Raw genomic sequence first — 13,344 nt, forward strand, 5'->3', positions numbered from 1 at the left:
CTCTATCACCATACTGATACGAAATAGTATGAAATTGAATATAGCTTAACCTAGAAATGAAGATAGTTTAACCTCTTGGCAGTATAGAAACTACACATGCGTTAGAGTGGAAAATTCTAAGTAATGTACAAGATTTGTAAAATTGTGTATGAATGTGTACTAACAACAAAAACAGATTTCAACTGCAAAATGTAGCAATTGCAAAGAGTCTCTTCACAATACAAGAAGATGCTGTTTTTGATAATTATGGAAAGTTCTAAAATGCGTTGGGTCCAGTAAAAAGAGAGAGAAAGAGGTGGGGAGGAAGAATTAAAAAGATTATAGATAAAATTAGCAGGAAACACCATGTAAAAATCTTAAAAGCGGCTTTTTCCCATAACAAAAAGAAATACACATTAAGAGGATTATCACTACAAAGGCGTATCTAAAGGGAGTACCAAGGAGATATATATTCCCGAGGCCATAGTGGCGTTGTGTGTTTTAAAATCAAATATGAAGAATGGCAAAAAAAAAAAAAAAAAAACATGTCCCGTGATCCGTTAAAAAGCCTGAATCACAGATGACACACGGGGCCTATATAATCATATTTTATTCCGGGCGTCACTTACTTTCATTACGCCACTGCATCAGTACAGACTTTTTTCAGCATGCAATTTACGTTTTCGAGTTATCTCTAGGAGCAGCCGAACAAACAAATTGATAATTCTCATTTTATAATCAAAATCTGAATCATAATCAACATAAAATGAAAAAATTGTTATTCTTATGGAATTTTTAATTTTTCTAGATAAATAATGGTGGCTAAGGTTTTTTTACGATTTAGCAATCAAGAATCCGGCTATGTCCCTCGTAATATAGCCGATGTTTCTATTTGCTTAAAGACTGCTTTGCTATTTGATCTCATATCTGTTGAATCTGCTTTGTTTGAATTCTGCCTGACTTGGTGACTTTAGAGGTTTCTTTTACTTTCATATATTAGGATAGTAGAATGCCAGTTAAGTCATTCTCTTTGCTATTTCACTGCGATTCGAAACTGCTAGATCATTTGCTATCCCCAGCTTGAAAATAATACCAACTTAGCATGGAAATAAAATATATATCTACATACCGAGTTGTATCTTTTAATTGAAAAAAAAATATTAAAATTTGCAACACCATTCTTTTAAGAGTATAATATGTGTTGCATGAATCTTGTAATATTTTATTTGTGTTTAAAACTGTGTTTTTATTTCTCTAGCTTTGAGCAGTTCTGTATAAACTATGCAAATGAGAACCTTCAGCAATTTTTTGTTCGACACATTTTTAAATTGGAGCAGGAAGAATATAATCTCGAGGCAATCAATTGGCAACACATTGAATTTGTGGATAACCAAGAAGCACTTGATCTTATTGCTGTGAAACCTATGAACATTATGGCTTTAATTGATGAAGAAAGTAAATTTCCTAAGGTAAACTGAATTTTGAATTTTTTTTTTTTTTTTTTTTTTGTAACTATAATATTTTTATAAGATGATAAGTACTGATTATTTTTTAATTATGTCTATTTATGTTAAGTAAAAAGATCACGGAAGGCAAAGATTTTTATTCCTTTTAATTAGCCGAGTTTCATATTTTAAAGGTGGCGCTGTTTAATCAAAAATGGCTCTTGTGCTAATAAACCAAAATAATCAATTTTAATTTAAATGATATTTTATTTAATTACCGCTATACATTTGCTCCTTTTTCGAAATTAATATAAATGCTTTATTATAATGTTTTTAAAATTTTAAATGCTTTTTGAGTTGAATTTCAATTAAATGAACTTTGTATTGAATTTGAGAGCTATTTTACCTTTAAAGCAACTGATTGAAAGGACAAATAATTATTTTATGTAACAAATACATAAGGGTAATGATTTGTAACTTTCTTTTAATTGCAAGTGGTATATTTTCTCTGGAAGAGAAAGAATGGATTATTTTTTTTTTCTTTATATTATTTTATATAATGGATTATTTTTTTCTTTATATTTCAATACATTTTTTTTCTTTGTTAATCTTTCTTTCATTTAATCTAATTTTATGTTGCAGCAATTTTTTATGCTGTAATTGTAAAATTTTTATAAATCTTCAAATTATTTTGTATTTTTTGTTTGTAATAAGTGAAATAAACTAAATTTTGTATTTTTTAGTTATCTTAGAATAGGATAGAAATTCTTTACACGTTTTATCACTGTTATTAAATATTATATATTATATTTTTAGGGAACAGACCAGACACTTCTCAACAAGCTTCACAAGATGCATGGGAGTAACAAAAACTACTTAAAACCAAAATCTGATATAAATACTTCTTTTGGTTTAAATCATTTTGCAGGTGTTGTCTTCTATGATACAAGAGGTAAAAATAACTGCATTTATGTAGTTTAATTTTTCAAAGCTCTGATTATATTAAGTATATACTTTTGCTATATCTTTTCTGCAAAATTTTATATTTTTCTTCGTAAAAAGCATTTTATTTAACCAATACATTATATTTTGCATAGCGAAATTAATAAATAGGAATTTGATTATTACTTCTTGAAAACAAAAACGTCTAAAAAATAAAAAAATAATTATATCAAACATTAATTCTGTACAATCTGATAACAAATATAACTATGTAAACAGAAAAGACATAGCAAAAAATAAAAAGCATGTGAATTTTAAGATTTAGCAGTATCTTTTTACTTTTTCTTGTATAGCCGTGGTATTTATATTTTTGGAAAAGAAAACAAGATATTTATCATACATATTATGTCTTAAAACCGAAAAATCTTCTCTTTTTAATGAGATGATCTCTTGTATTATGGTGAACCATGTGAATAAAATTCTTGCCAATTAAAATTAATTCAATAAAATGAGACTATTTTGATGAACCTTTCTAAAAACCATGATATTTATTATGAATGTATTAGCTAAGTGTATGTTTTGTTTTGTTTAATAGGCCTTGAGTTTGATATTTACCATTTAAAATGGCTTCAAGATGATCTTTAAATTGTGTGCTTCATTTATACATACCTTAGTATATGGAAAAATTTTAAGCTACTTCAGCAAATAAGCTTAAATATAATTGGATCTTGCTTGATGTTTTGCAAAATATCATTCGATGATTTAATTTCAATGAACTAAAAATTTTTTCTATCTTCGTCAAACTAAATTTTATTTTGTCATCTTTTTTAAAGACTTATGTTTTCAATATTATAGGATTCCTGGAAAAGAACAGGGACACTTTTAGTGCAGACTTAATACAACTGATACAAGTTGCCAATAATAAATTCCTCCAGAATTTATTTGTTCATGAAATTGGCATGGTAAGCATTTATTTATATTATCTGAGGTAAAATAAAGAACGAAATATGCTTACAGTTTTGATCTTTCATTTTTTTGGTCTGAAAAATATGAAAATATTATCATTAATGTCATTTTTTTTAATTCAAGATTGTTTGTAATGATTGGATTTTTTCTTTCACTGTCTGTTCATTTCATGCAATGTTTATTTAATAGAAAATTTGTTTTTAGGGGACAGATACCAGAAAGAAAACTCCAACCTTAAGTGCACAATTCAAAAAGTCTCTTGATTCTTTGATGAGGACACTTAGTCAATGTCATCCTTTTTTCATCCGTTGCATCAAACCAAATGAGCTAAAGAAACCTATGGTATGATATTTTCAGAGTTTAAATTTAGGCTGTTCTTACTTTAACTGAATTTTTTATAATGTCTGTTGCTAAATTTCCAAAAAAAAAAAAAAAAAAAATCAGTTTGTGATGTAATCCTGAGCTATAAAAGGAAATGTAATAGTTTCTCAAAAATTAGCTGTATGTATAAATTTATCTACTCATAGCATTATGGTGAACCTGAATTAAGTGTAAAATAATCTAAGAGGTATTTCCTTTTGTTTTATTCGCCAAGAAATCATGATTTTACATTAATTTTGTTTATTAGTTTATGATTTTTATTACAGTTTTCTTAACTCGTATTTTGTCCTTTCAGATGTTCGATAGAGAATTGTGTTGCAAGCAGTTGCGTTATTCTGGCATGATGGAAACTATTCGTATTCGACGTGCAGGTTATCCTATACGGCATACTTTTAAAGAATTTGTTGAAAGGTACAGATTTCTTATACCTGGAGTTGGACCCGCTCATAAGGTTGATTGTAAGGCGGCCTGTATTAAAATATGTGCTATTGTGCTTGGGAAAACTGATTACCAACTTGGAAGAACGAAAGTTTTCTTGAAGGTTTGGTTCCTCCTTATATATATGTATAAATTTTATTCATAATAAGATAATTATGATTGCTATTCTTAAAAGTGATAGCTCAGTGGATAGTGTTGAATAATGCGAATTCTATATTGGTACTCTTCTGAAAATATGCATGAGATTAAGTTTTATTATTTGCTTGTCAAGGTATTACATTAGATTTTACAAAATACATTTTAAGTGAGGTAATTCCGTACAAATTTTTGAATATATAAGAATTTCTGCGTATTACTAGTAATTGGCTATTAAATTTATTTTTTATTCATCTTTAAAATAAGCAGTAAATGAATTTTTAATGTAACATTGTGTATCTCTAAAAAAATGCTGAAATCACAAAAATCAGCAAGTTTTGTATATTGAACTACTCTTTGAAAACCTCTTGAATTAGTGTATTTATAAATTTTATCGTAATTACATTAATTAATATAGAAATTAATTATATCAAAATGTAACAGAAAATTCCGTTGTTGATTCTTAAATTGTATTTTGTTTTCTAGGATGCTCATGATCTGTTTCTGGAGCAAGAACGGGACCGAGTTCTCACTAGAAAGATCTTGATTCTTCAGAAGGCTATTAGAGGATGGTATTACCGCCGGCGGTTCTTGAGAATGCGAAAAAGTGCAATTATAGTTCAAAGATTTTGGCGAGGATATATACAGAAACAACATTACAATTTTGTAAGCAATAATTTTTTCATAATAAATTCGTTACTTATTTATATATTGTATTTAGACTGCCATTAAAGGACATTGCATGCTTTGGGAAATAGAATGAACAAAATATATCTTTTATGCTAAAATATCTTTAAATACACCAATGTTTTAAAATTCTTAATTTTAGCTACTTTATTCAATTGTAGCGCATATTTTATTTTATAATGGGGGAATTATTTTGAAGTACTTTAATCATTTTTAAAATTTATTAATACTTAGCTTTATGATTGTGTTCTGTTTCATTTTTATTTTAGATGAAAACAGGATTCCAAAGGCTACAAGCTCTTATTAGATCAAGAATATTATCTCATAGGTTTAAACATCTCAGAGGCCATATCGTTACGTTACAGGTAGACAACACATACATTTTCATTGCATTTATTGTTTTTTTTTTATTTTTTATCCAAACTGTTTTTCCACTTATTCATATTTTATATTTAGGCTAGATGCCGCGGATTTTTAGTTAGAAGAGAACACATGAAGAAGCAGTGGGCCATCACAAAAATCCAAGCATTTGTCCGCCGTGTTGTGGCCCAACGCAGATACAAGAAATTAAAAATTCAAGTATGTTTTGCATTCATTAATTTTTTATCTGTAGTTTCTAATGAAATAGAAAACTTTTATGTAGTTTTATTATCCTTTTGTTGAATTTGCTTTGACGGAACCCTTATTTTTAACATCTATTTCTCAGTTTATTATTCAATCTTAAAATACAGTGTTGATTTTTTTTCCTCCCATGTGTTTGCTTTGATTTTTCTTCAAATGTTTTGTTTGAATTAGTTCCACTTATTGAAATAAACTAGAGTAAAAGCTTCGAATTGATAACTAATATTTATATAAAGTTTAGTTTTTAGTTTTTTTTTAAATTTTTGTTGCATATATATTAAACAATGTGTATTAATGTTATGATTATAGAAAAGAGTATATGTGAGAAGTAATTTACATTTTTTTTTGTATGAATTTGTATGTATGCGAAATCTGAAATTGCAAATTGTTTTTGTTAAATTTAAGAACCGACATCGTCTAGAAGCTCTCAGAATGCGGGAACAGGAAGAAGCTATACTCAGAAAGCAAATGAATCCAAGGAAAGCCAAAGAAATTGCTGAACAAAAATATCGAGTAATGTTTCTTTAATATAATTTAAATAAGTTAGTTAATTTTAAGGGAATAATTCCATTCTATTCTTTTATACAAAGTTATTTTTTATGAGTGTTCTTTTTTATTTGTATGAATATTAAAATTAAAAACTTATCTTAATCAATGATTTTGTGTTTTTATAGTTAAATCCTATTAAATTATTTTTTTTATTAAAATGCTTTTTATACACTGTATGGTAAGCATGTCTAATAATTTCTGTTCTAAAAGTAACCTTTTCTGAAATTTCAACTAATTTTTATAAAAAATATATTTTGCTAACTGAAATGTTGATTTAAAAAAATAATTAACATTTATTGTGTTAGAAGAAATTTTAGTATTTCATTCCTTTTAAAACTAAAAAGAAATGCAGTTTCTTCTGTTTTACCAGATAAAATATTTTTTATCCATTAAATATTTAAATTGTTTGGAATAATGGGATTTTGTTTTTATAGGAAAGACTTCAAGAACTGGAACTTCGGTTGCACGAAGAAGAGGTTGCTGAAAGGATGAATATTGAACACAAAAAGGCTGTTATTATTGATGCATTTAATCGTCAAGAAGAACAGCTTGATGATTCTAAACTGGTAATTATTAAATAAACGTAAAATATTGTATTATGAAAGACTTATATATAATAAGGAGTAGATTGGCTTTCTCTCCATCATTTAAAATTTCTTGTATATTTTTAAATGTATTTTTAGAAATAATTAAAAAATTGAAATATATATATAATATTCTGGGTAGAGTGTTATCTTCAGTTCATATTGTACGTTAATTAACGAAATACTTGGTTCTAATTGTTCTATTTAAAAAGCACGAGGCACAGTAAGTTACTTGTATTTAGATTTGCATATTACAAAATCTAACATTTGGTAATAAATGAAATTTAATTCATTAATGTAATTGCACCATATTTTAAGAAAAATCTACCATCCAGAAACTTTTGCGTGTGTATTTAAAATTTTTGGTAATAAACCAATCGGTATTTGTGCTGTGTGATTTATACTTGTTGCTATCCGTATCAATATAAAAAGAAAAAAGGATCTAACTTATTTTTATAACTGTCATTTATGTAATATCAACTATGTCTTTATTAAAACAAATTACCATAAAATAATGTATTTCTTTTCTACAATCTCATTATTTCCAATTAGGTTGATGCTATGTTTGATTTTCTTCCGCGAACTGATTCCAGTAGTGATCAAACAGCTCCCACTGCATTTAAAGTAAGTTGTAATTCAATTAATTTATTTCTTATTTAAATTTTCCAAGAAATTTAATTTTTTTATATATTATAAAACATTAGGAAGTGTTTTCACATCAATTTTTTTTATTTCATTTGAGCATTCTTGATAAAATTCATCTGTTTTTTAATTGACTTTTCCTCCAAATATTGTATTTACGCATAAATATAAATGCTTAATTTTAAATAATTAAGAAATTTTCAATAAAATATCGTTATATGAAAGAAATTTCTTGTGACTCAATTTCTCAATCGAAATAGCTTGGAGGTAAGAAAATTTACCTTACCAAAACTATTGGTTAATGAAGAGTGTACATCATTAAGAATGTGTAGTTCCAGAAGACTATTGAAAATTATTTATTGTGATATTATGTGGATCTTCATTAGAAATTCTACAATTATTAAATTTATCCTGTTAGAAAAAGGTTTCGTTTCCTAACAGGATTGATTAAAGGAAAAGGTAAATTTTTCATTTAGATTAATTTAATGATTAATGACCAAATCATTTTTAATATTTAACAGGTGTCATGCATTTTCTACATTTCAGATGTTCTTTTCATTTTTCATAGCAAAAAGTGTCATACTCATAAAATTACTAATTGTACTTCATTTGTGTGATTTCTGTATTGTTTACAAAACATAGTTTGGTATGACATAGATAGAGTTTTTGCTTTATGCGGAAAATTTTGTTGTTAATTTTCTTAAGATTTATGAAATATTGAAAAACTGAAGTTTTTAAATATTTACTGATATTTCTTGATTAGTTTGTCCCTTATGAAATATTTTGAGGAGATCGTTCGACTAAAAACAATTTTAAAAAAATACTTAATAGGATTTGGAAAGATCGAGGGAAGCTGCTTTAGAAATATCATCAGAAGCTGAAGGCTCAGTACCTGCACCACCAGTAGATCAAGAGGATCTCTCTGAGTATAAATTCCAGAAGTTTGCTGTTACTTACTTTCAAGGAAATGCCACACATCAGTATCAGAGGAAGCCATTAAAACAGCCATTATTACCATTAACCACACAAGGTGATTGCATGGTAAGTATCATTAAAATATTTTATTGAAAGTTTAAGCAAAATTTTGCATGCTTTTCATTATTTAGTAATTAATATTTTTTAATGCAATGAAATTTGTATTATTATTTCATTGCAATTTAAAATTTTATGCACTACATGAAGATTGTTTCACTGTATCATTCTAATATTGACAGAAAACTGCATATTGCTGAACTTCATTAATTGTAAATTATATCATTTAAAACTCTTTATTTACTTGTAGCAGTTATTTAAATTTATATTAATTTAATTAAATCATCATAATTTAGTCAAATATCTAATAATTTACTTAAGTTTAAATGACTAAATTTCCTAAGTAGTCGTTTATTTATTTCAAATTATATGCACTGTTTTCTTAACGCAGTATTAGGGCCGAATAACTAACCTCTAGTTTTTCTTCTTAGGCTGCTTTGGCGTTATGGATTACAATACTTCGTTTTATGGGAGATTTACCTGAACCAAAGTTTCATACCATGGAAAGAGTATGTGATAATTTTATTTATATTTATTCTTTTTTATTTCCAGAATCTTTGATGATTACAATTTTGATTTGAGCAGAATATTTCGATAGCTTATTTTAGAGAATTAACTGGTATTAAAATCTTTTTTTTTTTTTTTTTTTTTTTTTTGTTTAACTTTTTTCCATAAGTATCTAGAAGCATACTGATTAAACTTTCGAATTATTTTTCTAGGATAATACCTCTGTTATGAGTAAAGTAACAGCAACATTGGGTCGCAATTTCATTAAAACCAAAGAATTCCAAGAAGCTCAATTGATGGGAATGGATACTGTAAGTATATTCCTACTAAATGGTTTGGACTGGATAAATTTTGAGTTAAAGCTTTTTTTTTTTCCTGCAATTTTTAGAATAGTTTCGAAAGAAATTTAATCTAAAAAAATTATTAAAAGATCGTATTATAGATCTATTAAATTCGCATGAACTTTCTTGGAATAGAAAAGCTTTTTTTCATTTAAGTTATCGTATGAAATTTTTATTTCTTAATTTAAACTCTGGTTCGAGAAGTATGCCAAAAATTATATCATCAGTATTTTAAATTTTGTTTTTGCAGGCCATTATTCCAACTGATGGTTACAACAAACAGAAATCACGTAGTATCAGAAATAAATTGGTTTCTCTCACTCTGAAGAAGAAAAATAAAATTACAGAGGATGTACGCCGGCAATTGCAGGAAGAAGAGTTGGCTGCAGACACTTACAGTAGTTGGCTTGAAAGTAGGCCAACTTCCAATCTGGAAAAATTGCACTTCATTATTGGACATGGTATTCTTCGAGATGAACTTAGGTAATTTTAAATTATAGCGAAAATATGCTGAAATCGACTTCAATTGCAGTTTGAACGTTGATTTTTAATTGCTAATTTTACAATAACGTACACTAATTTTTGTTTCCACTTTCCTTTCTAGGGATGAAATTTATTGCCATATATGTAAACAACTAACAAATAATCCAAATAAAAGTTCACATGCTCGTGGTTGGATTCTTCTTTCACTGTGTGTTGGATGTTTTGCACCATCAGATAAAGTAATTATTCTTGATGTTTATTAAGTGCTCGTTTATCATTACTTTTTAGTACTGAATAAAATAAACGAATTTTTATTTTGTTACCTTTTTACTTTCTCCTGCATATCATTTTAAGTGTTATAATTACTCGTTTGTATTTGAAATGCGGATGATGTATTTATAATTGTTATATTTGTATTTTTACATTTACCACGTGCATTATACTCATTATATAAATGCTTATTTTTTTTACATAGTTCGTGAAATATTTATTGAACTTTATTCGAGAAGGTCCCCCAGGGTATGCACCTTATTGCGAAGATCGTTTAAGGAGAACTTTTATGAATGGCACTAGAGGACAACCTCCATCTTGGTTAGAACTACAGGCTACCAAATCTAAAAAACCTCTAATGTTGCCAATTACGTTTATGGATGGCAATACTAAAACTTTATTGGCTGATTCTGCTACTACTGCTAGGGAACTTTGTGCTCAGTTGGCAGAAAAAATTGGTTTGAAAGACCAGTTTGGCTTTTCTTTATACATTGCTTTGTTTGATAAAGTAAGTTTATTTTTTCTGTTAATATCTGTTCCATAGTTTCGGTTTTAATTGGTATTTTAAAAATACTATAAAAGCAATTTGGATTATGTAATTTTTCACTTCGATTGCACATCATACGATTCATCTCCAAACATAAAATATTGGACTAATATATCTCTTAATATAATAATACTAATGGACAAATATATCTATTTTCACGTCATTATTGGTTGGCAATGCTTCATTAAAATGAATTTATTACGTCATTAAAATTTTAATCCTTGCCTTTATGAACTGATGAAAATGAAGTTTTCTTACAAGCTGCATTCTGTAACAATTCTACTGATGTGTTGTATTTTCTGTCTCTAATGCATACGAACTCATATTAATGAAATTAAGTTGTTCTTCTTCAGACTTTAAGCTAACAATTTTTAAAAAGAAAAAATTTCTGCAGATATTGATATATGCTGCATTTTTTTAAAAATATTCTTTTCTATTTTTATTTTTGAAAAGACCTATTTTAATTTTTAATATAAAAAAATAAGAATACTTTTTATTAAGTATATGTATATTTCAAGTAGAAAAGTTTGCTTCATTTAATATACTAAACGAAATTATGTTCCTCTTAATTTTCTAAAAGAATCTCATATCAGCTTATTTTCAATTCAGAATTTGTATATTTATGTTACTTGTTTTTCTTAAATCTAATCTAATAGTTATTTACTTAAAAAGAAATATGTGTGTATATATATATTAATGTGAACTTTCAAGATAAGATTGCTTTCATATCATTGGATGTAATATGCTGTGTTAAAATGAAGCAAATAAGAAAGATATTTTAAATAAAATTGTAAATTAATAGAAATGATCTTGTTATGTGGAATAAATTATTTCTTAATTTGTATTATTGGTCTTAAAGCGCTTTAAAATACAAATATTTATTTTCTTAGGTTTCTTCTTTGGGAAGTGGAGGTGAACATGTCATGGATGCAATATCTCAGTGTGAACAGTATGCCAAAGAACAAGGTGCTCAAGAACGAAATGCACCTTGGCGTCTGTTTTTCCGAAAAGAAATATTTGCTCCTTGGCATGATCCTACAGAAGATCCTGTTGCTACAAACTTAATATTCCAGCAAGTAGTTAGAGGAGTAAAATTTGGAGAGTACAGATGTGATAAGGTATATTTCTAAACTTAATATATATTTTTTCTAATATTCTACATTTCTTTTTCGGTGAGTGAATGTAAAATTGCTTTGTATTGTATGTGCACTGCCTGAAATTCTACAGCAGTTTTCCGCGATCTTCTGTGCCAGGAAGCAATTTAATTATCGGAAACAATTGGAATATTAACGAATGAAATGTTTATTATACAGTACTCCCAGATTGATGAGAAATTACTAGTTGTAATTTGTAAGATGTTGTTAATCTTAAATTTCTTAAATTCTAAAATCATATATAGAGAAAATAAGAGCATTTACTAACACAGCAAGCGGAAGTGTCTCTCCCACACATTCTCGCATACTCCCTAATGAAAGTATCATTCCTCTTTCCCCACATAAAATTATGGATCTTGGGTGAGGCCATGAATAACTTGCACGGCATTTGCAAACAATAGATACGAAATATTGATCTTTGGCGTGAATTTAGTATTTTTTACTAATCTATTGTTTATTCCATGACGTTTTTTGTCGTTTAAATCCTGTCATACGGTTAATAGTACTGAAAATCGAATTTGTATTTTAGGCGCGTATTTTTCAACTTATTGGAACTAAAATTTGATACATATATACAATTGTAGGCAATAAATAAATAACTTGCCACATTTCAAATATTTATTTTATTTTCCGTCATTGCTTTTTGAGTTATCCAGGATGCGTAGCATCGCGAAAGTGCTCTGTCTTCATTTTGCAATTATCGAGTTAACTTAGATTCGTACGGCCGGAAAGAGAGAATTCTTCGGAATGGATTTCGCTCACAATTTGATAGAAATCTACAAACTGGGGGTAAATACCATGTACCAAATTTCACACGTTTAGCTCGAAGCGTTTTTGAGTTCACAGACAAAGTGATAGACATAATATCAAAAATGTATTTTATGAACTCAAGTATGTCTGAAGCTTGGGAATTCGCCAAAATCTCGAGTTGGAGTTGTATTTGAGGATTTTAATATTTTTTCTGTTTTTTCGTATAGAAAGTAAAAATAACATGTTAAAAAGTTGCTTCTAAATGTCTGACATGAATTATGTATTCTAATCCATTGTTTTAAATATAGCAGTCTTCTCTGGCATTTGCCTGTATTTTTAAAGTTTATAATATTCTTATAACATTAATTAATTGAATGACCCTTGCTCATACTGAAATAATCAAATTCAGTTTTTTCCTCATTTTTCTTAACAATATATTTCTGATAAATTATAAAATCGGTAATCATGACAGAAATTACACTCCTAATAAATAACCGTTTTTAAATACTATAAAGGCTTAACAAATGCAAACTGATATATTTTGTTAATTATTTTTAGACAAATATTTCATTATTAGATTTTTTCTATTTAAATTGCTCCTTTTGCAGGAGGAAGATTTGGCCATGATTGCAGCACAGCAGTATTATATTGAACATGGCTTAGATTTAAGTATGGACAGGCTAATGGCATTATTGCCTAACTACATACCGGATTATTGCCTGCAAAGTGGTGATAAAAGCTTGGAAAGATGGGCTAGTCTAGTTATTACTGCTTGTAAAAAGGTTCGTTCTACATTACTATTTTTCTTTAAGTAATTAAATAACTTCTGGAATCGACTCTAATAATTTATTCTTTGGACATTCTAATATTTTAGAGTAAATATATTATATC

General features: G+C 27.5%; 1 protein-coding gene across 1 annotated transcript in view; it reads left to right on the top strand.

Moving 5' to 3' along the window:
- The window catches only part of LOC129958169 (myosin-VIIa-like), a 76,524-nt gene that overhangs the window by 49,745 nt on the left and 13,435 nt on the right, over positions 1–13,344 (top strand). The window contains exons 12-30 of the mRNA XM_056070413.1: positions 1,238–1,448; positions 2,241–2,376; positions 3,222–3,328; positions 3,537–3,674; positions 4,009–4,254; positions 4,773–4,952; positions 5,243–5,338; positions 5,430–5,552; positions 6,000–6,107; positions 6,578–6,709; positions 7,280–7,351; positions 8,201–8,410; positions 8,833–8,910; positions 9,121–9,219; positions 9,500–9,732; positions 9,854–9,971; positions 10,208–10,510; positions 11,440–11,667; positions 13,062–13,235. Of these exons, the coding sequence (XP_055926388.1) occupies positions 1,238–1,448; positions 2,241–2,376; positions 3,222–3,328; positions 3,537–3,674; positions 4,009–4,254; positions 4,773–4,952; positions 5,243–5,338; positions 5,430–5,552; positions 6,000–6,107; positions 6,578–6,709; positions 7,280–7,351; positions 8,201–8,410; positions 8,833–8,910; positions 9,121–9,219; positions 9,500–9,732; positions 9,854–9,971; positions 10,208–10,510; positions 11,440–11,667; positions 13,062–13,235 (2,992 nt within the window). The remainder of the gene's footprint in view (positions 1–1,237; positions 1,449–2,240; positions 2,377–3,221; positions 3,329–3,536; positions 3,675–4,008; positions 4,255–4,772; positions 4,953–5,242; positions 5,339–5,429; positions 5,553–5,999; positions 6,108–6,577; positions 6,710–7,279; positions 7,352–8,200; positions 8,411–8,832; positions 8,911–9,120; positions 9,220–9,499; positions 9,733–9,853; positions 9,972–10,207; positions 10,511–11,439; positions 11,668–13,061; positions 13,236–13,344) is intronic.

The sequence above is a fragment of the Argiope bruennichi genome, chromosome X1, assembly GCF_947563725.1.
Source record: "Argiope bruennichi chromosome X1, qqArgBrue1.1, whole genome shotgun sequence".
Lineage (NCBI taxonomy): Eukaryota > Metazoa > Arthropoda > Arachnida > Araneae > Araneidae > Argiope > Argiope bruennichi.